Source organism: Sycon ciliatum, chromosome 4 (genome assembly GCF_964019385.1).
Source record: "Sycon ciliatum chromosome 4, ocSycCili1.1, whole genome shotgun sequence".
NCBI lineage: Eukaryota > Metazoa > Porifera > Calcarea > Leucosolenida > Sycettidae > Sycon > Sycon ciliatum.
In genome coordinates this window covers 21315269-21341432 of record NC_088646.1, presented here as the reverse complement: position 1 = coordinate 21341432, position 26164 = coordinate 21315269, and the positions used below count along the sequence as shown (strand labels likewise).

General features: G+C 47.2%; 1 protein-coding gene across 3 annotated transcripts; it reads right to left on the bottom strand.

The window, feature by feature from the left end:
- Positions 1-92: 92 nt before the first annotated feature.
- LOC135814991 (signal transducer and activator of transcription 5A-like) lies at positions 93-22952 on the bottom strand. 3 transcript variants are annotated; one of them, XM_065328202.1, is made up of 27 exons: positions 21879-22952; positions 21544-21631; positions 18059-18121; positions 17315-17404; positions 16841-16918; positions 15967-16048; positions 15252-15295; positions 14530-14631; positions 14041-14189; positions 13525-13576; positions 12754-12857; positions 12271-12339; positions 11840-11905; positions 11565-11603; positions 10989-11091; positions 10324-10374; positions 10005-10085; positions 9440-9532; positions 8591-8729; positions 7421-7464; positions 7032-7126; positions 6404-6546; positions 5920-5989; positions 5220-5311; positions 4627-4702; positions 1941-1974; positions 93-1364 (listed from the first exon to the last, which is right to left on the bottom strand). In XM_065328202.1, exons 1-27 carry the CDS (start codon positions 22007-22009, stop codon positions 1068-1070), a joined length of 2475 nt encoding a protein of 824 aa, XP_065184274.1. In that variant the 5' UTR covers positions 22010-22952; the 3' UTR covers positions 93-1067. The 3 variants fall into 3 exon arrangements, with proteins under 3 accessions (XP_065184274.1, XP_065184275.1, XP_065184276.1); XM_065328203.1 differs by having other exon boundaries at positions 10989-11088; positions 21879-22951; XM_065328204.1 differs by lacking the exons at positions 18059-18121; positions 21544-21631; positions 21879-22952 and adding an exon at positions 17561-17784.
- Positions 22953-26164: the final 3212 nt, after the last annotated feature.

Here is a 26164-nt window from a genome sequence, read left to right as displayed (position 1 = left end):
GCTGTTTAGGTAGTGTAGGAATACCCCCAGTTCTCCGACGTGCAGGCGGTGGTGGAATGCACACCGTGCATCACGTTGAAGTGCAACGCCAGAACGTTGTTCATGCAGCATCATTTCAATGAACGAAAGCGAGACTGGCCTGACGCCAAACACAGGGCAAAGCTTGGAGAAAACAAAAAGAGAAAGAAAATTATGCAGTGCGAAGAAATGTTCCTCTGACTGACAAGGTGCTCAATCTACCTAATAAGGAAAGGGATGCAATGGCGTTAAGATGTTGATTCATTTCAAGATGAAGAAATTCTCCGACTGCTTGAGTGCTCAATCTACCTGCCCGACTTAGTTATTTCAGAAATTATTAATTGCAGAATTCAATGCATCAAACTGCAGGCACTGCATCAGGATGGGGGGGGGGGGCAGGATGAGATATTATGTTTTAAGTAGTACAATGTGTTCCTTACTTGAGTGTATGGGCCTGTTTACGTTGTGCACGTGTGTGGGTGTGGGGACGCTAGCCTACGGGTGCGGGGCTGAGAAAGAAAACAAAGGTCGAGTTAGCATTGGTTCTCAATAGACGATTGTATAAAGTGCACAGACAAAGTAGCCGGTGTGATGGAATGCATATGCGTAATCCAGTCTTTACAAGGTGTCCATTCTATCCTGTATCCGTTGAGTGCACGCTTGTTATTAGCTAGGTGTCGGTTGCAGCAGGGCGCTATCAATAACTCTGGTGATTATTGCACGAGTTCTAGCTGATTTCGATACTCAGTTTTCGACAACAATGCTAAACCCAAGCGTATGTGAAGGTCATTAATTACTAGTCCATGTATTCAGTGTCAGAAGGCATGTATGTTGGGTGGCGCCATCAGTGAACCAACATCAAGCTATTACTCCTGGCTTTGATCGGATGTGGTGTCTGTGCTGAAGTAAGGTGGCTGACGTTGGTGTGACTGTAATTGAGTAAGGTGGCTTACGGATGCGGTGACTGTAATGGAGTAAGGTGGCTTACGTTGGTGTGACTGATGGAGTAAGGTGGCTTATGGACGCGGCGACTGATGGCGTAAGGTGGCTTACGTTGGTGTGATGTGTGCCGCCGGCGTCCACCTGTCCACCAGGTCGGCCACGTGAGACGAGCCAAACTGTCCGCCGAACTGCATTGACATGGTGAGCTGGTCGGCCTGGTGCATGCCGGCCATGGAGACGTCGGGGAACTGCTGCAGCATGCCCAGCCCCCGGTGATCCTCGAACAAGCTGCTCACCGGCATCGGCATCTGCGTTGTTCCGTTGCCGTGTACGCTGGGCGCGTGTGCGGTCATCGGTGACGAGGCCTGGATTGACACGGTCGACGGACTCTGCACATTTTCACCCTACATAGAGAGAGATAGAGAGAGAGAACGAGGCAGGGAGAGATAGACAGACAGAGACAGGAAAAGAGAAGAAATGAACGCTTTGTCAAAAGAATAATGTCTCCTGCATGGCACTCAGATTTACGTGAGTACTGGCTGTGGTGTGTCCTGTGCATGGAAGATTAACAAACAACTATTAACGTTACTCGGAAGAGTAAGAAGAGTGTCTTATACTAAGTTCAGTCGCAATGTTTTCAGAAATATAAGTATAACAAGACAGAAAGTGAATCAAAACAACAACAACTACAACAACAACATCTCTTATTGGCCGCCCGCTATCGTGAGAATAAAGATTTGAAACAACAATCTCTTATTGGCCACTCTACAACAACAACATCTCTTATTGGCCGCCCGCTATCGTGAGAATAAAGATTTGAAACAACAATCTCTTATTGGCCACTGGCTATCGGGAGAATAAAGATTTGAAACAACAACAAAATTAACAACAGCAGCAGCAGCAACAACAACCGTAACAACAGCAGCAACAACAGCAATAGCAGCAGCAGCAACAACAGTTGCACGTTTTGTTGGACTTACTGAGCTTGGTGTGGATGGATTGCTTTCCAGAGTGCTGCAGAAAACAGGCAACAGCGTACATGTACTAGGTTATGGCACAAGTTGACAGGCAAGACACACACTAACCAACACTACAGTGCTGCTCAATGAAATCCAATCAAGCGAGTGAATGCCACGTCGGGCGCTGCGCAGCCCTAGACCTGCGAATACCGGGATGTGAACTGGCGCAGGGCGCAGCCTTGATTCACGCGATCGGACTTCATTGCGCAGCACTGTACTTGGAAGTGCATGTTCTAGTATATCACACGTGTGCAGGGACGTATTAGAGTGAACGGTAGGTACACGACAAGAGCGAAACGGCGAGCTGCATGCATGGGATTCATCCATTCAATAGTACTAGTATGGAAACTATAGCACGATAACCACAGCTGCTGTAGGCCATGTCAGTGTTCCATGCACGTTGTGGGAATTAGATGGGGATACAGTGGTCCCTATATAACCCAGCACCATTTGTGCTATGGAAATTCTGCTGGATTATGGAGGATGCTGGATTACAAAATCTGATTTTCTGCTGCAATGTGCACGAAGAGGACATTTTGGTTGCTGAAAATTATGCTGGTTTATAAAGGGTGCTGGTTTATAAAGTGCTGGATTAGAGAGGGACGACTGTACCACGAAATCCTAAATAAAAGCCTCCTCAAACTTGGCATTGAAAAAATGGAAGCCTCTAATCAAGTTACATGTAGTACGTTACGCAGCAAGCGGCTTTGTTCGTCCAATCGGACTTTGAAAATTGAGGACTCCTTTACCAATAAGGTCTGGTATTACCAAACAAAAGGCCATCTTTGATAATTATAAAAACTGGGGATAACCATTTTAGTGTTCGGCGTAGTTCAATCTGTAAAATTTGATCAAACGAATTTCAAAATTGGGCAATCCCCTATAACAAGAGTACATAACCCCCCAGAGTGTGCAACTCCCACATACCCTGCTGTCCCGACAGAATTTCAAGTTGACGTCATTATTAATGACGCAATGCTCCTTGCACCAGTGATTTACAACATGTGTACGGGTGTCAACGCATCACACGTTTTTCTTTGCAATAATTGGTACAGGATCGATCGGCTTCGGTCAACCACAGGTTCCGGATTCGTCTGATAATCCGTGTACAGTGCGCATTGCATCATCAAAATGACGTCAACTTGAAATTCTGTCGGGACAGCACCCATAGTGGAGTTGCACACTCTGGGGGGTTATGTACTCTTGCCTATAATTATACAGTATAATCCTATAATTATTAGTGCTGAAACGATTATATCGATTACTCGTTACTTACTCGATAAGAAATAGATCGAGCGGTTATTTCGATTTTATCGGCTAAACGAGTAGAATGGTACTTACGCTCGGCACGGGACTTCCCCCCTTTTGGGGGTCGCACAAAGCGTGCATGCACCGAAAGTGTTGCGAATACGACATGAATATGTACATGACTGTACACTTGAAACATCGATGTACATCGTGTAAAAGTACAAGCGCTATCTGAGAAACATCGACGCGATCACCTTCGCCGTCTTTTCAGCTGACTACTTTTCTTACATACAGCATGCAAGACTGGCAGGCTCAGTACGTGTCTAGCACTAGCTGCTGGGGCTGGAATTTCCCCCACTTGCGAGTAGTCTTGAGCTAAAGACAGTAAAGTGGTCTTCAGTTTCGTGTTTTCCGATTTGTCGACGGTTCCCGAACCAGTTTGCTCGACGACGAGCTAGGCCTGGCGTCTGGGCCTATTTTGAGCATAGACAGGAAAAGCAACTAGTTACTGGTTGGCGCGCCTCAAGTCAGCTCATCTGTCGAAATCCGCCGATATGCACCCCTGGCCGGCTTCTCTGACTTCCATCGTCGGAGTCAGCGAAGTCACAGGCGAAGGGCACCAATCCATCAGCTCTTGGATTGCAACCAGTGCGTCGCCTCTGTCTTGTCTGCATTCGTCAGGCCAGTCCGAACAGCTGACCGACTTGTTGCGGGATCATCGGATCTATGCGCCCGCTTTCCGTCGTTGTCGATGTTGGACTCGTAAAAAATTTGAAATTCACAGAATGTACATGATTGTACTGATGAAGTTACAATAATAATTAATCGTTTAGCCGATAAGCCGATCGTTATGGTATCAGCTAAGCCACTAAGGAAAATACTAGGGCTCAAACGGTCACGGTTTTACCCCCAACAGTTAACTGCTAAGCTAACGGTCGGTTTAACGGTTATAACCTATAAGCCACGGCAATCCTGCGGACTCTTTTTTAACCGTATATTTGGCTATACTTATTCAAAAAATGTACCCTATTCAGTACAACGCACACATGTATATTCTCTTGCATGCTCATTCATACATACTCTCACACGAAGAGACCAGATATGACCGAGATGACAGCCCAGAAATTGCGTACGCGTGCGACAGCCTGCGAAAGTGCATACTTTGCAACGACCTGATACTTGAAAAAATTGACTGAAAAGTTACTGCGTAACCGTTATCTTTATCGGTTAACCGTTAATTCTTCGTAACCGGTCTGCAACCGGTTAATCGGACTAACCGTTTGAGCCCTAGAAAATACGTAATCGTTTCAGCACTAATAATTATATAGGATTTGAGAGGCAAAGAGATAGTTCTTGTGCAGCATGCTTAGCACTGTACTGTGACGGTCTGCCTTCTTACCCGCCTGTGCCGTTGGTGCTGTTCTTGGTCTTGCGCTTCACCTCGAGAAATGTAGGAACGTACTGCCCCTCTTCGCCTGCGATAGTTGCACACAGAAACAAGAGATGGTGTCTTGACCAACGAGAATGGTTTGGAGCGGCATGCTGTGTGTGTGTGTGTGTGTGTGTGTGTGTGTGTGTGTGCGTGCGCACGCACGAGCGTGAACGCGTACGTGTGGTGGGGAGATGGTGCACCCCCAGCAAATGGTTAGACGTGTTGCTCTGTGGCGGTGACAGTACACTTCTGTTTTCTTACCCACCCAAAGAAGGGCTACAGTAAGGATAACAGCTATTGCCGCCGCCTGTTCTAGGCACATGTAGTCCACATACCGGTACACGCATTGGCCATTCTCAATCTCCATGACAATTCTGTATATCTAGTCACGCCTTCATCTACTTCTTGCCAGAAGAATGCACTGGGAAAAGGGAACAACTTTCTGCATCTGAATTGCCGCTTTAGGCAGGATGGGAAGCTATGCACTACCAGCTGCAGTAGAAGACAGCAGCTAAAGCCATAGCTTGCTCACACTGCGATCAACAATGTAAGTTACATACCTGAACCGGTCGACAGTGTATAGAACTGCGAGAAAGCGCTGTCCTTGGGTGTGTTTGGATAAAGCACATTCAGGAAAGCAAAGTCTCGGATTCTGTAGAGGACAAATACATGCACAGAACACATACACAGGAGGCAGCCACATGCACGCACGCGCACACAGGGAGAGGAGAGGCCATCATTGGCATAGTTCGCTCTGTTAATCTGGCATAAACAATAGCGCAGCAACCAGTTTCAATTTCATCCTCGATAGCCCGGTCAAGATGGCTGGCTCAGGTCGTGGGCGGGCAGAGAAACACAAGTGGTACGTCACATGATGTGCCCTGTTGAGCCCACATCAAGCATAGCCACATACAGCTATGAATGTACTTCAAGTATATTACTTGGTGTACAACGATTTATGACATTGTGTGTGAAGCATGCTCCAGAGACGATAGTGGATTGTTAGTACTGTAAACCGTGAAATTATTGCCATGGTCTAATTTCTGCAAAATTCGCGACCGCGTGGAAATCGCGAAATTTAGACAGCGCGAACAGGAGATCCATGGAAGGTGTAGCATGAATGCCACAGTAGCAAATTCTGCAATCGCAAAATTAAAACCTCGCAAACCTGTCCGGATTCCGAAAATGCGAACTAAAAACGCCGCGAAAATTTCACGCTTTACAGTGCTTTCTATCGTACTGTAGCGCCGTAGTACTCACCGGTTGGCCAGCTGTAGTGTGTTCAAGTCATGCGCAGTCCACGGCTGCAGGTGATCCAAACCACGGCCACCTATGCACAAAAACAAGACGTGCCAACAGCAGTTGCAATTTAACTATGGCTTTGTCATAACCTTCCCCATCATACAGTATTTGCAAAAAGTCCAGTGTGGAAAAGGAGAGACTGTGGTGCTGCAATCGCGTCACCAGGACACCAACTGATCAGAGATTAAGTAGGACATCTACCCTTGTAGGGAAGAATAAAAATTAATAACATGATCATGACCCTGAGTACAAGGATGCAAGGTTACCACCCTAAACAGGCTCCAGCCCATACAACACATGTCAACAGTGTTATTCCTAGCCTCCCCTCTCTCTCTTTCTCTCCCTCCCTCCCTCCCTTCATCCCTCCCTACCTCCCTCCCCACCCCCCCCCCCCCCTCTCTCTCTCTCTCGCACGCATGTGCACACACACACACACACACACCTTTGGCACTGTCAAACTCGCTGAACGCCACAGTGAGGCCTCCTTCAGTTGACTCGCTGAAGCGAATAAGGAATGTGTCTTGTCCCTGCTGAGTGCGTAGCTTTTCCTCAGCCTGCTCGCGAGACAGAAAGCCTTCAATTAGTCTGGAGACAAGGCAACACAACAGCTGTATGTTAGTATTATTGAGCAAGGGAAACACCCTAAGAAAAGGGAAGAAAGGCAGCAACATATTCGTATGGGCTATTGAGCTGCTAGTGTTTCTAGCTTCTCTTCCATCAAGCACTGACATAGTTTGGTGCGAGTAATCGTCATGTGCCTGAACCCATTCTCCACTGATGTGCCACCTGCATGAGTCATGTGTTGTCTATCGCTGCCCCAGGCACTCTGCTTTGTGCACTCAGACTCCCAGGGTCATTGCTAGGCCCGTGACGGGCATAGTCAAGGTCAAGCATTGCTACAGGTCAGTACAACTAGGATTGCAGTGGGATGGTCTGTGCATTGTTCAGTCATAGCAACAGTAAGTGCTCACTGTCAATCTCTTGTATTCATTATCATTCTTTTTACTTTTTTTATTTCATAGCACCCAGTTGTTGACAGGCCACATGCTAGTATTGCTACAGTCACTGACCCTTTGGACCACATGCTCAGTGCGTGCTTCTTGATGATGTCGGCGGCGCTGTAGATCCATGACCAGAACGTGAAGCGACGGGCCTCCATTTGTTCCTGTCAATATTGAACACCACAGCAGCCCACGTCGATAACAATGCTATCACCAAACACTTTACGCCTTGCCCAGTGGAGGCAACAGAACTTCGTGGATATACGAGTCATAGTTAATGGCAAGTTTGCGGAATCCACACTGACGTTAAAATGGAGTTCATTCGTGTTACAGAGCAATCGATCTTCGTTCTTGAATCAACAGGCCACTTCTGAAGATAATGATGGTAAACTAGGTTTCGAATGGCATGGGATGAACTATCTAACCACCCACAAGATAAGTACGTCACACAAACTCACCCTGTGGAATTTATTGATGTGGAAGTTGGTCAGCTCGTTGTACTCTGCAGAAAGAAAGCATACACACACGTACAGCACACATGTTAATTGTACTCCACTCGATTATTCACCAGGTGATCCACCCTATGGTTATCTCCTAATGTGTCACACTTCGCTTGCTGGTCCAGGTTATAAGTATAAGCAACCTGCCTGGTGAAATGCTGAGACAATAGCCACATATTACCGGCTCCAGTGTATACCAGTGGACAGATACCGGGCCAATGCAAACGGTTACCATTGGTTGTGACAGGGGAAACTCCCTTCCTTTGTTGCAGCCGTGACCTGCACGGTGAAAGAGGGGAAAGATAACCTAGCTCACGTTGATGTAATGCGCACGAAGGCATTGCATGTAGAGGGGACGGTTCGATACCGGAACGGTTTGACAGCAAAATTTGTATAGACCCAACCCGATCATCAGCGTGGATTGTTCACTCGAAATATGTTTGGAAGGAAACTGGCATGTTGAAGTTTGCTCTGAGGCCAGAGTCAATCGAACTGAGCCACTCCTTTGTGTTGGCCCATAGCCTCCAAGTTGCCCAATTTTTCACTTCAAATCAGAGGTGGCTCCAAACCGGAAAGGTTTTAGAGTGCACGTCAAATTCACTCTGAGTTCTGAAATTAGGTAATCGCTATCGCTCCACGACGGCCAGGACAGAGTAACAATAAGCCTTGTGTGTGCTTCCATTAGTTTTCATTGGTATAAGGTGCTTTATTCGCGAGAGGCGAGCCGCTGTTTACCTGCGACAAGAAGTTGATTTTTCGAAAGACGTAAAACTCAAGTCGCAGTGCGAAGCAACACGTCAAAAACTCACCTGCTTGGTATGGCGCTTCTGGTCATCGCAGAGCAATGAAATTTTGGTTCAGAGTAAAACATCGTAGTCTCACTGTGACATATGTTTTCTAATCAAAATACCAAGAGAGAAAGTGAATATTGAGACCGTTCCGGTTTGCAACCTATTTCCTATTTGAAACCGTCTCCTCTACCCTAATGTTACTCAACTTGAGTCTGAAGCATTTCCTTGGGGTTGTAAGCACAGCATCACAACGGTGGTGGTTATGGCATGTGTCCTTTGGCTGTTAATGCCGGAGACTGCGAGCATGTAGTAGTGCAGTGCTTTCAGTCCGCCCTACCTTGCGACGGGAATGCTTTGCTGTACAGGCACCGCAATTGACCGCTGTCCACACCGCGCTCGCAGTTCTTGGCAAAGTACAGGTTGACTGCTTTCTCCATCTCCTGCCATTCGACCACCTCACGATGAGCAAACGTTGCCTGCAGGCGGGAAAGGGGAAGAAACCAACTTCATCATCAAACGAACAACCGTGGTGTCTGATCTGTGAGTGCCATGATCTTGTGCCAATGAATATACTTCGAAGTACTCTGCGGGACTGTGTGTACGTGGGTATTAGCAAGAGGAGGAAACCTTGAACTGGTGCTATGGCACCAGAACAACAAACTTGACGACTAGACCTGGTGAAGCATGGATGCTGGATGCAATACAATGATACCAGTCACACCGCTGTCACGATCAGAAACGGTTCATCACCTACTGGCACTGCACATCATCATCATCATGGTTATGCACTGCACATCATCATGGTTATGCACTGGCACCAACGTATGTCTTAGGTGTTTGCGCCCACACAGAAATGCTCACACCAACTACAAGTATTACCATTTCCCTTATGTTTGCCAGCTGTGTCACCTGCCTCGTGCATCATTCGCTCCATGGAGCCATTATCTATTTCAATGTAAACACTCAGTCACTGAGCTGGTATTAGTGCTGGTATTAGTGGTGCAGTACCCAAGTGCATGGGAGAGAGCACTGTGGGTGTGTTTGAAGTGCTGCGTCTGGGTGCTTTGTTCGTCAACACTGTCAGGCTGATCTTTTCTCTTGTTATGAGTTCTTTCCGATCATCAAAGTATCTAGCCAACCACTGCACTGGGTCACAGAGGACTGGAAGAAACAGGATTCCACTTACTGGATCAGAGAAGGCACTATCCCAGAACATGGTGGCTTCAGCAGCTACACTCTGCGTGGCGTGCACAATGACAACCAGCGGGCATGAGATGGCCTGCAAGACGCAACAAAGCAGATGGCTGATATGATTGAAGAGCGGCGATACTAGATTGAACCAGTCACAGGTCTGTCCGTACTGCAGGACTGCTAGTCTGATGGACCCGGAATGCCATTGAGGTGCACATGTCCGAGTCAGCAGTTATCAATGACCGTATTCAGTGAAGAAGCCACATGGTCACCCGGAACCACCACTCCACACCCCACCAACACACACACACACACACACACACACACACACACACACACACACACACACACACACACACACACACACACACACACACACATGCACACACACACACACACAAGATACACTCAAGATACACAGTGGTGCCGGCTTTGCTCCCGCCTGTGTGCCCTCAGCACGATACCACGATATCCAATGCATGTCCACTGTCAAATCTGGCCATTCGCTCCACTGGATGTCACTGGTGATCAACAGAAGAGAAGATAAAAGCCCGGCTTACCATGAGCGGTATCTCAATGTCTCCATTTCCCAGCACGCACTTGGCGATAAACACCAGGCAGAATTTCTCCTCAGCAACCGACTGCGGACACAGCACAGAGCAATAGAACACTGATGTTAATACGTTATAACTGCACATTGTACCAAAGGTTGCCATTGTCCAGAGTTTAGTGCAAAGATATACTAGTATCTCAAGCCTTGGTGCTGTGCAGTGAGTTTGTACATGTACACGGAGAACAGGACATGGGTGAGAGCGAGAAGAATTCTGCACACTTGGTGCATGTCGTCTGTTGAAGGTATACACAACTCGGTACACATACCAGATCAGCGTGGCCGCCGCTTCTACGAACTGGGGGCCGCCTCGGCAGAATCTGAAACAAGACAGACAGGAGAGAAGTTGCCGGCACGTTGACACATTGTTCTACACTATGTCATGTGCAACTAACATGCATATATTCAAGGTACGAGACGCTGACCATCTTAACAATGCGAAGAACCCCAAGAGTCTCGACACCAAGACTCACGCATGAGCAGAAATACAAGGATTAGTCCCAGAGGTTTTGATATCAGTTGTCTGATGATTGCCTCGGCATGAAACTCTGATTTATGACATAGTTCAATCGAACCCTCATTCTGATGTGCATGTTCAAGCTATACCTTCCGCCGATGCAACTGATACTGACTCATGATCACAATCAGTAACCCGCATAAGGCCCACAGGAATGCCAAGGCAGTGATCAAGCAAGCTACACTACTCTCTCATGACCAAAAGCCAAATACATTCTAGCAAAACTCATGCTCCTAGTGATGGTTGGATATGTTCGTTCTACAACATGCAATGTAGTGCAGTTTATAGTGGGCATTGCGCTGTCGACCCCTCGAGAACCAGCATGCACTACCACTGCCAGCAGCACTACCAGGCACCAGCACCCCCACCATTAGCAGCAGCAGCAGCACAGGTTGGGCCACCACACTCATGCCTTACCATGTTGGTAAAGTCAGCACCAAACACCTCTGTGCTGCGATCATACTCCATCACCTTGGTCGTGTTCTTCAGGTCACTGCGATTGCTTGGAAGCTGCACACTACTGGGCGAACAGGAAAGTAAGAAGACTGATCAGAGACGTAGCACGCAGTCAAGCTGGTCTGGTATGGCCGGTGAGGCCTTATTTCAAAAGGGTTGCCCGACTAATTCGTTCAAAACGGATTTTCATCACTAGAACATTTACTAAGTATTTCTAGTCAAGTACCCCATTTGGCCGGACCACCTGAAGTCCCGGCCCTGGCAATAATACTAACACTAATTTTTGGCCAGGCATGCATACATGCACACATTTACAAAATTACAGGTGTACGTTCACGCACGACTGAAGCACTTGTCATACCAGTACAAGCAGGATAGCTTTAACGGTAGCTAACTCAACAACAACAAAAACTGATTGGCCTGCTTCCATAGTAACTGTGCTGACGGTAAGTCTGATGTTCACCACTTTCATCACAGAATATGGCTTCACTCAGCAGCTACTCCAGCGATATACTCGTACAGAGCCGAAGCACTTACTAGTTTGGCTCGGCTATTATTGTCCGTGCAAGCTGGGTACTGGATAGGAAGCATAGGCAAACGTACAACAGTCAAGCAAATGTAACATAAAATAAAACGCCGTCACCGCAAGAATGACAGCCGATTGCTGTGCTGATCACGGAGTCTGCAGGTGCTAGCTAGGCTGCATGCAGTGTGCGAGCTGTACTGGAGATGCCGGTGGCAGCCAGCACTCGACATTCGAGTGTATAGTACCACAATGGTACACGGTGGACGGCGCTATCAAGAGTGCTTACGGTATAATGTGGGCCTCCACTTCCATGTTGATCAGATGAAGCGATAGCTTGGAGCCTGCCAGCATTCTGCAAAGTGACAAGGAGATGAAAACCAGAGTTTGAAGTCACCGTCCATTACTGAGGGAAAGTGAGAAAACCATTGCCTCCCTGAAGCAAAGCATTTTCCAATGGTACAATACTGCACACGCTTTTAGAGAGCAGCCTTGCTACACCTTAGCCTTAAGTTGTGTGTCCAGCCTATGTCAAATCAAGCCGGCGGGAAAGTGCGAGCTCCGGTGTGGGAGCAATCAACTTTCCAATAAAATCATTGCCGAAGAAGTCGCTGCCACTGTCACGATGATTTAGCCTTATTACACACCCGGGATTAACACACCTGCTTGCTCTGCACCATGCAGCATGGATTCGGTCGCTTAACACACCACATCATTTACCTCACAGATGCTCCAAATCTCGTGTTCGTCTTGATGACTTGCTGCGGCTGGCGCTCGACAATGAAGGACCTTGAGGGCAGCAGCAACAAATACTTATGATTAGCTTAATTCATCAGCCAGCAAGGAACCCAATGATAATTATTATATCAAGAAGACCCGCCCCTCCTGTACGGAAGCTGTTCAAGCACTCAACCCATCGCGACGGGATTTTACCGCATTCTTCACTCCGGATGCACCTCTTTATTTCCCAAGCATCCGTCTATATCACAAGCTGCGAGTGAGTCGTGTTGGTGGGTGGGTGGGTGGTTGGGAAGCATCCAACCATAGTGGTGAAATAGTGTCTATGCCTATGGGAGGTCATCAGTGTTTACGACGTAGTGCTTCACTGTGAAGGAAGTCAGTTTAGTAAGGCACAGTGTTACACAGTGCTGCATCCAGTGCAAGCATCCAGTGTTCTTGTGCATGCATGCATGCTTTGCTCACTTTGTCATGAGCTGGTACAGCAGTCGACGGCAGAGCAAGTCCAGGTCCGGTAGCTCAGGGTCAGGCTCTTTGTTGATCTGCAGCTGACTTTTCTGGTGTTGAAGCTGTAGAGAAGCACCAGACAATCACCATGGCAACACAGCTAATGCACATGCCTGGTGTTTGTATCACAGCAAAAACAGGCAAAGAGCCCCCCCCCCCACACACACATGTGCTTGGTCATCAGTTCCAATACATATTTTGCCTGGAAGGTTAGTCCATGTTGGCACACATGGCCATGCCAAATGAATAACACTACGTACACTGTGTGAATCTCAACACTGCTACAGACTCTACCCAGGAATGCAGACTGCCGTAAGACGCATCAGAAGCAGAAAGGCTGTGATGACCATCATTGCATCAGAAGCAGAAAGGCTGTGATGACCCGCATCATTGCTGTAGACGTAGATGTGATAAGGGCCCATCACAAGGCGCATGCGCGCCTGGGCTCGTGGCGGTTTTGCATGCTTGCTGTGCTGGACTAGACGTCCGAGAATGTGAGCTCTCTTTCCTTGTCTTTCAGTTCCTTGATCATTACAATAACTGTACGAACCTGTGTAATGCTGTGTGTGGGCTCTTACAATCAAGGTTAACATCTCCATGCTCCATGCATCTCCATGCTCTTACATGGTGTATTGTTGAAGACTAGCCCACGGGCATTACACCTCTAGGCCTAGACATTGTACTGTACAGGTATAGCGGACGTATACCATAGGCTGTTGTTCTTCTTACCTGCTGCACTTGTCGCCGGCACGTCCACAGTATATCAGCCAGCGCTTCGCACCTAATGAACACAATAGTAATTAGAACATAGTTGAGTATCTCTAGTAAAATACAAAGCCAACCAACCAACCGACCCGGTTTAACTTGTATTTGTATGGGAGAGAGATAGATAGATAGATAGATAGATAGATAGATAGATAGATAGATAGAGAGAGCGAGAGAGAGAGAGAGAGAGAGAGAGAGAGAGAGAGAGAGAGAGAGAGAGAGAGAGATTGTGTGTGCGTGTGTGTCCGATAAGACACAACTACGTGTAAGTCTTCGTTCCGTTGGTTTGTGCTTGAACCCAGCAGCATTTCGGATCTCTGTAAATATAGTGGCGAGCTGTCCAGTCTTCTTTGTCCGCTTTCATGCACAAACAGTGCAAGTGAAATGAATGCTGAACGCTTGGACTTCTCGGCCATCAATACGTTGTATGTGGTCTTGCAGCAATGATTGTGTGCTGTCTCTGTCATTCACTGCTCTTACCATTTCTGGATCATGTCGAGAGGCCCAGGCGGCGGTCCACCACCTCTTGCTTTGTACTGCAGGTACCTCCAGTCACTCAGCTCCTCCACTATACTCCCTAGCGTAGCAGCGCAGGCGTGGAGTAGGTCGTTCGTCTTCTGGTACACCATCTACACGAAGATGAATAACAGCGTCAATAACACTAGCATTCATGAGTTGAGCGAGCTGAAAAGAGAACACTAGCCTCATTTTTTAACCCTTGTTTCCCGAAACAGATATACAGTTCCATACCTGCACCCTTGCCTCAAGCAACAGCAAGCCACTCTCGCCGTATTTCACCAGACCTTACCCGAGCGCCAAAGGCTGAACTGTTGCAAAAAAAGGCACCCCAAGGACTTGCACTCTTTGAAAACCATAGCTTCAGAACACCAGCAGATGCACACAATAAACATATTCTTTTGCCCAGAATCGCCGATCCAACATGAAGAATCTTGAACAACATGCCCTTACGGATCTTGACGTCAGTTGCAGAGTAGCAGCATTATGCAGCTCAGCCGATGTAGATGTCTCCAGTTGCCGGACTGCTGTCAGTTCTGCCTGTGCCGGCACAGTCTGTGTAAGGAACATACAGCTTTCGTTATGGAGGTATCAACTCATAGTCAAGCAACGGGGAGCCATGATGCCATACCCAATTACATAGCAACGTGCGGCGCAATTAGCCCCCCCCCCCCCCCCGGCACTGTTTTTTTTTTCAAAGTCCACCACAGACGGGTCACTGCGTTATTCAATAGGGGGCACTATTCAAAGAGAGGGTACTATTTTTCCATGCTGGTACAGTTACGTCATCCAGCATAAAACAAAGAAGGCAAGGAAAAACAGAGTGTAAAGTTCACCAATCACGGCTCAACAGAAGCTGCAACGAGAACTGTGATTTTGATTCTGAAACAACCAGTGCAACAATGACATGGACAAGAACCTTAGCAAAGCAACACCAAAGTAGGAAATGCGTTTGATTGCAAGCCGCGGGGGGGGGGGGGGCACTATTCAAGAGAGGGCTCAAATCGAGCGAGTACGATAGTCGATATGCATACATGATTATCATAATGCCTTCCCTTGTTGTGGGAAATACACTGCACGCGAGTGCTGGCTGTAATGTGTGAGCGTGTGCAACCGCAACAGGGATGTCAATATAGCAGTGTATCGTTTCAATGATTCATGTATGTGAGGCTGACCTGGCATCCGGTTCCCAGCGCTTGTGTCATATTTTGCATTGACTCTAACCAAACAGGACAACATGTGAACAAGTGCGGACGGACACACACACACACCACACACACACACACACACACACACGCACACACGCGCACGCACACGCACGCACACGCACACACACACACACACACACACACACACACACACACATGCGACACAAACCCTTGTCCCGCATGGTCGAAAATATATAATGTTGGAATGTTGCTACGGCATTGCCACGTGCACTCAAAGATGGAGAGAGAGAGAGAGGTTTGGGCTACCAGCACAATCAAGAGGATTTGCTTACAACCCCCCTTACATGCCGTGCTAACCGGCTAACACTATGACACAACGCTGGGCAAACATACTGATTCAGTACTGCCACATCTAGACCCTGGGGCAAGTCGCATGACACAGCTATCATTGTGTTCATAAAACTACAACCGCGCTACACTCCCCGGTATTGTTGGCAGGAGACCTTGACCCCGGTGCTAGCACTGACCCATGCCTACTAGATGAAGCAAACCGCTATCGGTTCCGTGGGCTAACGTAGAACTCAACATAGTATTGCTGAACCTGTCTAATGTGAATAACGGAAGAGCGGCATGCTGTACTTAAATAAACTATTAGTGTGTAATAGTTGACCGTTGTGACGAGGAAATCACATCACGTGGATGGACATGCTAGTGAACATACCTCGAATTCTGGCCAGCTCCTGTCCCAGTGTAATGATGGCCTCCTGCTTGGCCTGGAGTGTCCGTACATCACATGTTAGTTGCTGCACGGGGAAAGAAGAAACCAATTTCCAAATGGAGTTCCAGCAAGTTGCAAGAATGGTACCGTAAGTAAGTAATATGTCTAAAATCTCGAGTCCCGTGGGATAGGCCACATCTGTTGAACAAGCTGTAAACTAACTGCATCAGTCCTCATGATCATGAAACTGCTTTTTCTACATGCGCAGCCTGTACTAGTGTATCCATAATCCATAATATCTAGCCAAACAATTGGAGTACTCATACGTGTACATGTAGGCTGGATGTGTGGAAAGATAATTACTCAAACGCAAGTAATTTGCATGGCTGATTTCCAAAGGCAGGGTTCCTGTAGCTTGTAGCTTGACACATGGCGGTATGCATACTAGTACGCATGCCTCTATGCACACACGTGCCACCAGATGCACAAGTATAGAACGCAAATGCAAACACAAGCACATACACACCACGCACACACACACGCACACACACACACCTGCACACTCTCTCACATCACATAATAATATACAAGCATGCTGTCCGCAGATTGAGTACTTTCGCTCCTGCTCTTGTAGTAGTTGAGCACTCTCATGTGGGGTAGTGCCTTTGCTGTTTGCATTACGCAGAGCTCGCTGACTTGTCAGTTTGAGCACTCTGGCAAGGTATGTTCGGGCCTGATTGGAAATTTTTATTTTCATTGCTATCAGGTTCGGCCTCATTTCCTCTGTGCTGCGCTGATGAGTTCACAAAGAACGAAACAGCATGCTGTCCGCAGATTGAGTAATAATATACAATGTATATACAACCATAACAATTACCTCGACCAGACTGTGACCCTGAGTCAGAGTTTGTTGTATAATGCTATGTCGGCCGTTCATGGCAGCTGGGGGAATGCACTGGTGTACAAGTACAGGTAAAGCATATGGCACAAGACAGAGAACAACAATGTAAGACAACAGTGGCATGGGAAGGTGTATAGTATCTAGTAGATACTATACAAGATACTATACACCTTCACTATATATAGTATGCATGTCATGATCTGCCAGTCACAAAACCTCCGCGAGTTACTAGACTAGATTGAAGCCAACATGAGTCACGGCAATGTCACCAGAACACACAAGCCAATGCCCAGTGCCCAACCCACAATAGACCGTACAACATTGCAGTAGTGGGTAGCGTACATGTTCATGTACATTGCTAAGCCTTTGCAGCGAGCTATCACTACAAAGCTTGCCCTAAAATCATGTACACCATTATGATAGTAAAGGTGGGGGGGGGGGGGTACGTACATTTTCGTGCGCACTCAGCATCGCCTGCTCCCGGTTGAGACAGTGATGCACGGTGCGAACAAACTCCAGTGGTCGCTCACCGTAGCGCATCTACACCAGGACAGGAATCACAGCAATAACAGCGGCATTAACTGTTAGACAGCATTGTGCAAAAAAAAACGTGCACTCTAAAAGCACAGTGTCATGGCTCAGTCCATTTTTGCTTTGAGAAAAAAAGTACTTTGCGTTTCTGACTAGTGAACGTACCTGCAGAAACCTGCTGATATCGAATGATGATATTAACACCAACCAACCAACCTAGCTGTGCTCGATCACTGGTACATCATTTCCAAACATGTAGCTAGCACATGCATGGCTGATTTGCATACACCGTATATACACACACACCGGCAAACACACAGAGCGGACAAGACAATCTGAGTGATGGAGTGAAGGCCAACGACACAGTCGATCAGTTTCTGCAAAGAAGAGGCCACATGGAGCAGTGCAGCCGGCAGGCAACACCGTGACCATCACACCTTCTCTGCCCGCTTTTTTGAAACTAGGTTCGCGTCACCGTTATGAGTACACAGCGGCGGCGGCACACCATCCAGCACACACCTAGCTGGTGTGGATGTCAAGGACAATGGGCAGGTGGCATCCAGCCGTGGCCACCATCCAGCACACACTGATCTCGCACTTCCGGTAGCCCCTGTGTAGATTTGTATCAGTCTGTCAACAGCATGTCTGACAACCATGGCTTACCATCAGTTGGGAGTGGAGCTTTTCAAACTGCAGCCGCATCACGAATTCATTGTTCTCGTTACACTGCATCGAGACATAGACGCACACATATACGCACACACAAAGGTACAGACAGACAGACAGATGGACAGACAGGTACAGACAGACACAAATATGCACATGCACACAGACACACACACACAGAAGGAGAGTGAACGACATTGGTCGGCGGAACCAGATGTCGCCTGCAAATGCACAGACAACATGATGATTGTATTCGTGTAGCCAGGACGATAGTTATTTGAAGTACACCAGTAGCATTGAAACCTTTACTACCGCTACATGGACTGCTCCATGGACTGCTACATGCCTACAGTACTACATACTGCCGGACGCCGAAGAACGGAGCGCCAAAGAACAGCAAGGCTAGAATTTCACCAAATTTTAAGAACTGTCTAGGCTGGATTTTCTGCAGATAAGAACGGAAACCGTAATGTACTCTGTAATGTGCACTCAGAACTTCAGTCAGAAGCATAGCTCTGCATAAATGTACATGTACGTCTGTACCGTCAAACAAGAGCGGACCTGCTGTGTTCGCGAAAAATAAGAACGGGCTAGGCTAGAACCCTGAGCCCCGTTCTTCGGCGCCCGACAGTACTGTATAGCATACAGTGTGTAGTAGTCTATAAGTGTGGTAGTGGAAGTTACGGGTAGATACACTTGCTGACTGGCTTTAGGGCCTCGGACAGTACTTGTCCACATACAAGCAACCCTCTCAGTTGGTCATGCCCCACAGTGACTACCACACAGCACTGTATGACCAAGTAGCAGCTCCACCTGCTAGCGTTGCATGAGATAGCTGACACAATTCAGTTGAGTTCACCCCCTCTTGGGCCCATTCCTCCACCACTGCCAGAAGGTTTGGTGGAAACACATGAAGCAGACCGTGATTGACACACAGTGTCAACATGCCAACCTATATGGATGCTCCGGACCAATCAAGGCAAGGAGAACAACAAACTCCACTCTCTCAACAAGGGACATTGATTACTTTGAGCTACGACTTTTTGGGCCTTCTCATAAGAGTTATTACAGGCAAACAACGAATACAGTGAATTCAATATACAGTAGGTATCGGTTATAGCGTGGGTGTTTGAAAAACGACTTTCTATTCTTATTTCCGAAATTTCTTACACACGATACATCAAGTGTGACCTATCATAGGCACGTGCGCAGGGGTAAGAAGATCATCGTACATGCAACATAGTGCTACTGTGCATGGGGCTGGTCATAGTCCCATAGGCTATGGTATGTAATGGCCATGCCCAATGTTTGTTTTTTCCTGGCCACAAATTTATTCCATACATTTCCCTTCAGTATCCCTAGGGAATTATCAGCCACTGAAATAATACTCGGTTGTGAATCTTTTCATAATGCTTCTGCGAAGGTGATGGCAGTTTCACTGTAAATATCCTCTTCCCATTTCAACCCCTGTGTCTACTCCTCCCCACATTTTGGTGCACTGAAAGTGTCGCTGAAGCCGAGACCTCTGGTCGGCGGAGATGCTCCAGTTTCACCACCACAGATGCGACTGCAGCCACCTCTATCATGCAGTATTTTGTTCTCGAGGTTCGTGATTTCTTGTAAAAAAAATGTATGAGTGAACTTTCCATTGCCCCGACTCGATTAACCCCATTATTTTTTGTTGCTTGCATTTGCTTGTGTGGATCTTGGCAAACTGTACCCACAGGCTGAGGTACAGAAAAGATTTCTGCAGTTTTCCAACGCCCACGGCAATACTATCCGGGAGTAGCCCACATGGAACTTGAACTGATGGGGAGCAGAATCTGCAGGGATTCATCTGAACTCTTAGAGGAAGTGCAGGTGTTTTCAGCTCGCCAACCCGCTAAGTATGCGACACGCTACAGAACAGGGCATACTGGCATGGGCACTCTAATTAACTTCCCTGGCTCGTTCCGTTTTCCTTCTGGGTTACTGGTCGCTGGCGAGCAGAGTTGATTAGCGGAAGGAGGAAGTTCACCGGCTCTCCAGATAACTCAGATTGTAATGTAATGGTAGTGTTACACCTCCCTCAGGGTACGTGTTTCACACCGGCCGCAGTGTTCCGTAGGCAGACATGGCCCCAAACTAATGAGCGCTCAGTGTGTAGTGATTTTTCAAAACCCACTGAGCTGGCATCCCGAACAATTTGACGAACCCATCAGTGCATATAGGGAGCATGTAGGAATATTAGGAATATGTCTTCAAAGCACTTCATACAAAGCCTGAGGACATGAATGCAATGAAAAAAGGTGCAGTCTACTTCTCATGAGCATTGGTAGCATGTCAAGTCGTGATTTCGTAGGGCGTACACACATGATTTCCACAAGGGTCTGCCGTTGGTACGACATGCCCGTTGGTCGATAAGAGACGGTTGGAGTGATGGTTCGCTTGTGTTTGCGCCATCCCCTTTACCATGTGCATGCAAGTCCTGCAATCGTGCCAGTGTGATTGCTAGCCACGGGTGACATCCTGTATGCCCGACTGCCGTGGTTCTCCGGTCAGAGTCTCTTTGTCCTACAGAGGCTAAAACGGTGCCAGCTAGTCAGCCTCAGTCACCGCTCGGCATCACCATTCTCTCCACATTAAACGGACGTATTGAAGCAAACATTCGTTCTGAATGCATCGGAGCAAGAGAGTACATCTGACTGCAACCTCTACAATCTCACATGCCACGAAAGTGGTGAGAAATACACTGAGCAGAATGAACAGCTCCTTCAAAACAAAAAAACTCAAACTTGAAAGTGTAAGGTTTCCAAGACAGTCCTCTTCCCATTATTGACTATCACATTGGCATCACAAACGCATGTACTTCAGTACTCGAGCTGTGACTATTAGTATGTTATTAGTTGTGTCACAGTCTCTTCTGCTGAGTCACCATTGTGCCACCAAATGAATGACTTTGTATGCAAAGAAGTCTTTTGAGTTCCAGGCCTTCATTTCCTTTTCTTGCTGGTCAAGAATGCAGAATCTGACGTTATGCTAGGATATTCCGGATTTTGCTGCATCAGGACAATGGAATGATTTTGACACCGCAAATCTGAATGACAATTTGCCATACATGTACTAGTCAATGTCACAGTGCAATGTTTCGGACTTCAACTTTCCTTCGTCCCTGTATTGTACAAGCAGACATATTCATCTGGGATTTAACCTCGCTGCTTCGTCCCAAGAGGTTTCAGACTACCGGTACATTTTATTGTGTGGTACAAACTAAGCCGATTTGACGGTCTAGTCTGTCAGTACATTCCCAAATCCGTAGACGAAATTTTCAACAACACAAACTGCCTTTTTTGGGAGTTGGATGGAATTTTCCCCCAAGAACAATTTCTGCTCACACAGTGTATGTACTTCAAAAAATAAGAAGTACATGTACATAATCATTGTACTAGTGAGACTAAGAATGAGCTCATTGACATTGTACAGCAGCAAAGGTAGATGCTTACCTGGCTCACGCGCACCGTGATGAGATCCAAGAAAGCTGAAAACAATATCTGTGCTTGTGGTATATCCTCCTCCAGATTCACTCGATCCCTGTGCGTGGGTCCACGTCGTCGTCGGGTACCGGCCGGGTGCACAGACCGCAAGCCGATCAAGAAAGATAAACACAGCAAATATTATTATCCACACTCGCCATGCATGGCGTATGTGTGTACTGACTACAGTTGTCAACGACCAGGCCGGTCGCTTCATGGAATCCGATAGTCAACTAACAGGCAACATTGCAGTGCACTGCTTCTAATTTTAGAAAAAGGATTCGTTTACTTACGCTAGCACTCACCAAGTTTGATCTTCAAGCCAGTCGCAGAAATAGTGACGAGCTTCAAGCGGAAAGAAGTCGCCATACACTTCGGCCAACTGGCGACTAATGTCGGAGCCCTGTACTTTGGCCCATTGGCCTTTGAACGCCATTGGGATTCGATAGTTTACCGGAAATTTGACTTGGTGATACTCAGTTGCGAGGCTCGTTTGTTGGTCTACCACTGCTAGTGGAGGGAAACGTGTTGTCCTACCACCCTTCCAATTGTCCTGGGTCGGTAGCCAGGTAGCGATGGTAGGAGACGTGTCCAGCAGTCTGGTGCGTACAGAAATGAAATTTCCTCGCCTTCAAGGACGCACCACGTCTCATTCACTCACGTGGATCGAAATAATTATTACACTAAGTCCGGGACACTGGGCATTCCTAGTCTGACAAAGCAAACTCCGCTCTCTCACCGACTGGGTGAGTCGCTGAACAACTGCGAGGGGTCGTCTGGGATGCGTGGCTAGCCAAAGCTGGTTGGAGCTGCAAAAGAATACACGATATCCACGTCCGGAGTACAGGAGTCACGTGTAGACGCAAGTCGCTCCCCGTTCCAGACAAACCGTCGAGACGTCACAAGTATTGAAGTAAGTCGCAGCTTTGGCAGGGCCTGGCTTGTGGATTCTAAGGGGCCGACTTACATCCAAAAGAAAATGCTACAACTAACTTTTACTTGAACTGCTGCAACACGGTACCGAGCCGCTTTGTCTTCTTCCAGAATGGAGGATGAATTCTTCTGTCAGTTTCTGGTGTTGTTTCTAACGCTGTGGAGGTAATGTGCAGGGCTGCAGCAATACGGACTCGGTACAAATAGCAATTATTCCAAGTACAGGCTACAGTCCTGCCTGGCGTTAGCAACTGACTTCGATCCTGGTATAATAAGGCGGCTAGAAATGATCAGTTTGTGTTAACTGTTATTCGTCCTTTACGCCGGTCTGGAGTTGGCATTTACATCGCCTTCTCCCGGTCGCCTGTCAATGCCAAGACGGAGAAACGGAGACGTGTGGATCGCTTGCGCTTGACTACAGCGCATTTTTGTACAGGTGCGAATAAAAATGACCTTGATGACACGCCGTGGGCCACTGGTATCGGCATACAGTATATTATTGTCTCTTTATCAACCAGTTAGGTGTCGATACTCGACAGTTTGATAGACGGCACTGACGGGTATTGCCGCGTGAATAACAAGGAAATGCGAGGTTTTCTGCTGAAAAAGTCCCACCAATCACCCAGGTATGCTGGCCACACATCCAAGGAGCCAACATTAGGCGACAATGTCCGGGAAATCGGTGACGTTTGGCAGTGCCACGTGCGTATCACTCAGCATAGCGCTAGCTCGGAACGGAAGCCTGAGCTACATCATAATGCTCTCCTCATACATGTAATAATATTATTATTATTACATGTACATGTATGAGGAGAGCCATCAGTGGAGGTGTAAAAAATGCTGAACACTCACACAGTTATTTCTCAAGTTCAGACTGTTCAGTACACATGGTACAGTGCTACATGTAGTGACCAAGCAGTTACACAAGGTATCAAGAGTACGTCATAACCCCTTATGTACTCCATGATTCGTCATGAAGAACGTTACAACTCTTTACTCAACTTCGCTTCAGTTTAAAAACTCTGCGCCCGGCCGCCTGCGGCATGCCAAGTACGTCGTTAAAAGTGCCAGTGTGTTTGATGATTATTTTGTCTTTTACAAGTAGTTTGGGGTCAGCATTTCACAGTGGACTGGCACGGTGAAAAATCAAAACTAAAGAAGCCATGTCCTCAGATTGTAGTTCGGTGCAGGGATCCCAGGAGCTCCGGAGTCGTTTAAGAACCCTTTAATACAGCTGTATAATCATGTCTTTATAAGCGACTCCCTGGTTCGGAGATACACTTGTCTTTGTACAGTGCAGTCGATGGTACTTCTATTCGTACAATCAGTGATAGCGGTTGAGTGGTACAGTGCCAGTGGCAACGGTGAGGAGCAAACAAACAAACTTTACTTCAGAACTGCACATGACTACCGGTAGTAGTAGGTAGTAGCGGATGCTGTGTTGTGAGGATTTCCAAGTAACTGCATACATGTACTTAGTTTTGGAATGAAGGTCTGAAGATAATTGCATTAGCAATTCCGTCGAGTGTCCACAACCTGGCCATCTGACCCCACCACAGTGAGTGTGCTGAGCGCAGACAGAGTGTCAGTAGAGCTAGCTTGCACTGAGCAATGGGATCCATGGCCACCATGGCTACAGTCACAAGACATAATCAATAATTATTATTATTATGATAAGCATGACTGTTGGGCATGACTCAATTACAAGCACTATTACTAATGATTATGATTGTGTAGTTGAACACTTCTTTAGTCCTTGGCATGCTACTAATCTGCTGCTGTCAGTCTGTTCAGTGTTGCCCCTCGTATCGGTAGACTTTCGAGTTTCACGAGAAGTACAAAAGTGGCGAGATAACGCGGCTGAGCGTCTACCGCATACACCCACACTGGGCCATAGCGATTGCATGCAGTATTTCCCTATCCGGAGACCCGGCGAGACTGCTAGTGCGACCTAACCTTAGCCCTGGCTACTTCTCGTAACGTTACTTGGATAAATCTAGGGGTTGGTATGTTGAGTGTTGTCAAATTCTAGAACTGCTGCTTTCCTTGATGTTACGAAGTGCATTGTGCAGTTACTAAGTATACCAGGGAGTCCATAATGATCCCGATGCGGAGTCAACACCTCCTGGCGTTAGTTACTTCGAAGTAGGTAAAGCTAGTGCAACATATCACGGCTACTTCAGGCAGCAGCCTAGTGAGTGTAGAGACTAGAAGATGACGAGTTCTGTGAGGAAACGCTGGTTCTGACGTTCTAAACGGTTTGTAGGACCCTCCTCTACTAGGCTATAGGCTCTAGTCTAGGCTCTAGCATTATTGGTGCTGTCGTCCAACCGTCGGTGAGAGAATACTAGTAGTCGTAGTACTAGTAGCTTCAGAGTTTAGTCAAAGAGTCCACCATCACTGGCATCAGTAGTCTAAAAATACATGACAATGTACATGCAGTCCTGGGCCTGGGGCGTCATGGTTGCATGTAGCCAGGCGCCATCCATCACTAGAAGTAGTACGAGTAGACGCCAGAGCGCAGCTGCGGTGCAGACTGCCGCAGCAGCCAGTCACTGTCATGTTTCTTAGTCTATTACAGTATTAGTATTACCTTGGCAGACGTTTTTTATGTCCCGCCCGCACCACACACAGTGCGCGTGCATGTATGAACGTGGTGGATACCAGACTCCAGAGTACGAACTCCGCCGGACTTGGACGTCATACGCGCACGCGTCATGAGCGCCTATACCAGTCTACTGTCAGTACTGAAGATTTCTCCTCTTTAGACTTTAGTTTAGTAGTCAATGATTATGTAGTCGAGAGCCCCACTGCAAGCAGTGCAGGGGAAAGAAAAGAGAAAGAAGCAAGTTCAAACCACAATCTACATAATTATGTACAGTACATGTTTTCTGGCTGTCTGAGCCGCACACAGTTCTCGTACATCGCTGGATATCCACAACAGTCGCTCGCTGTAAAGATGTTTCACCTCCGTGTAGATGCTTGAGCATTGTACAATGACATTGTACAATGTATATCTACATGTAAATTATTGTAACGACGTTACCAAACCGGTCTAGCAAAGCACTCATCGCCCCGTCCATAACCAAGATAACCAGTCGGGGAAAGAGAGCTACAGTGTACATACAGTACAGAGGAACACAGTACTACTGTACATGATGTAGCCAAGCCGTGACCGCGTACAGTGATAGTTATACTGGTAGTGGCAGACATACACTGTCCCATACCAGCCTACGTCCGTCCACTGGCAGACATGATTGACTACAAGTACAAGTACAAGTACAAGTACATTGTATAATGATATTGATCAGGGAGTCGTATAGAGTCACCCATGATCCGCTGGCAATACCAACATTATGGAGCATCCGACACCAATTTGGTCTGCACGGGGAGTCGGACGTATTCTGTCCGGATACAACTGCTGTTATCGAGTTCCTGGCGCTGACAATCTCACCTCCGGAGCATTGCCAAGGGTTACAGTATATCTACTGTCGAGATGGGGGTACCAAAGAAGAAGGTCGTTCTTGTTTTTATGTACTGCTACTGAATAGGTCTGCAATTCATTATAAATATAAGTGCACTACAGTCTCTGCGCAGTTGAGTCACCGTGTACTACATGTACCGGTAAGTCTATGATATCGTCGGTATGCTGTGCTTG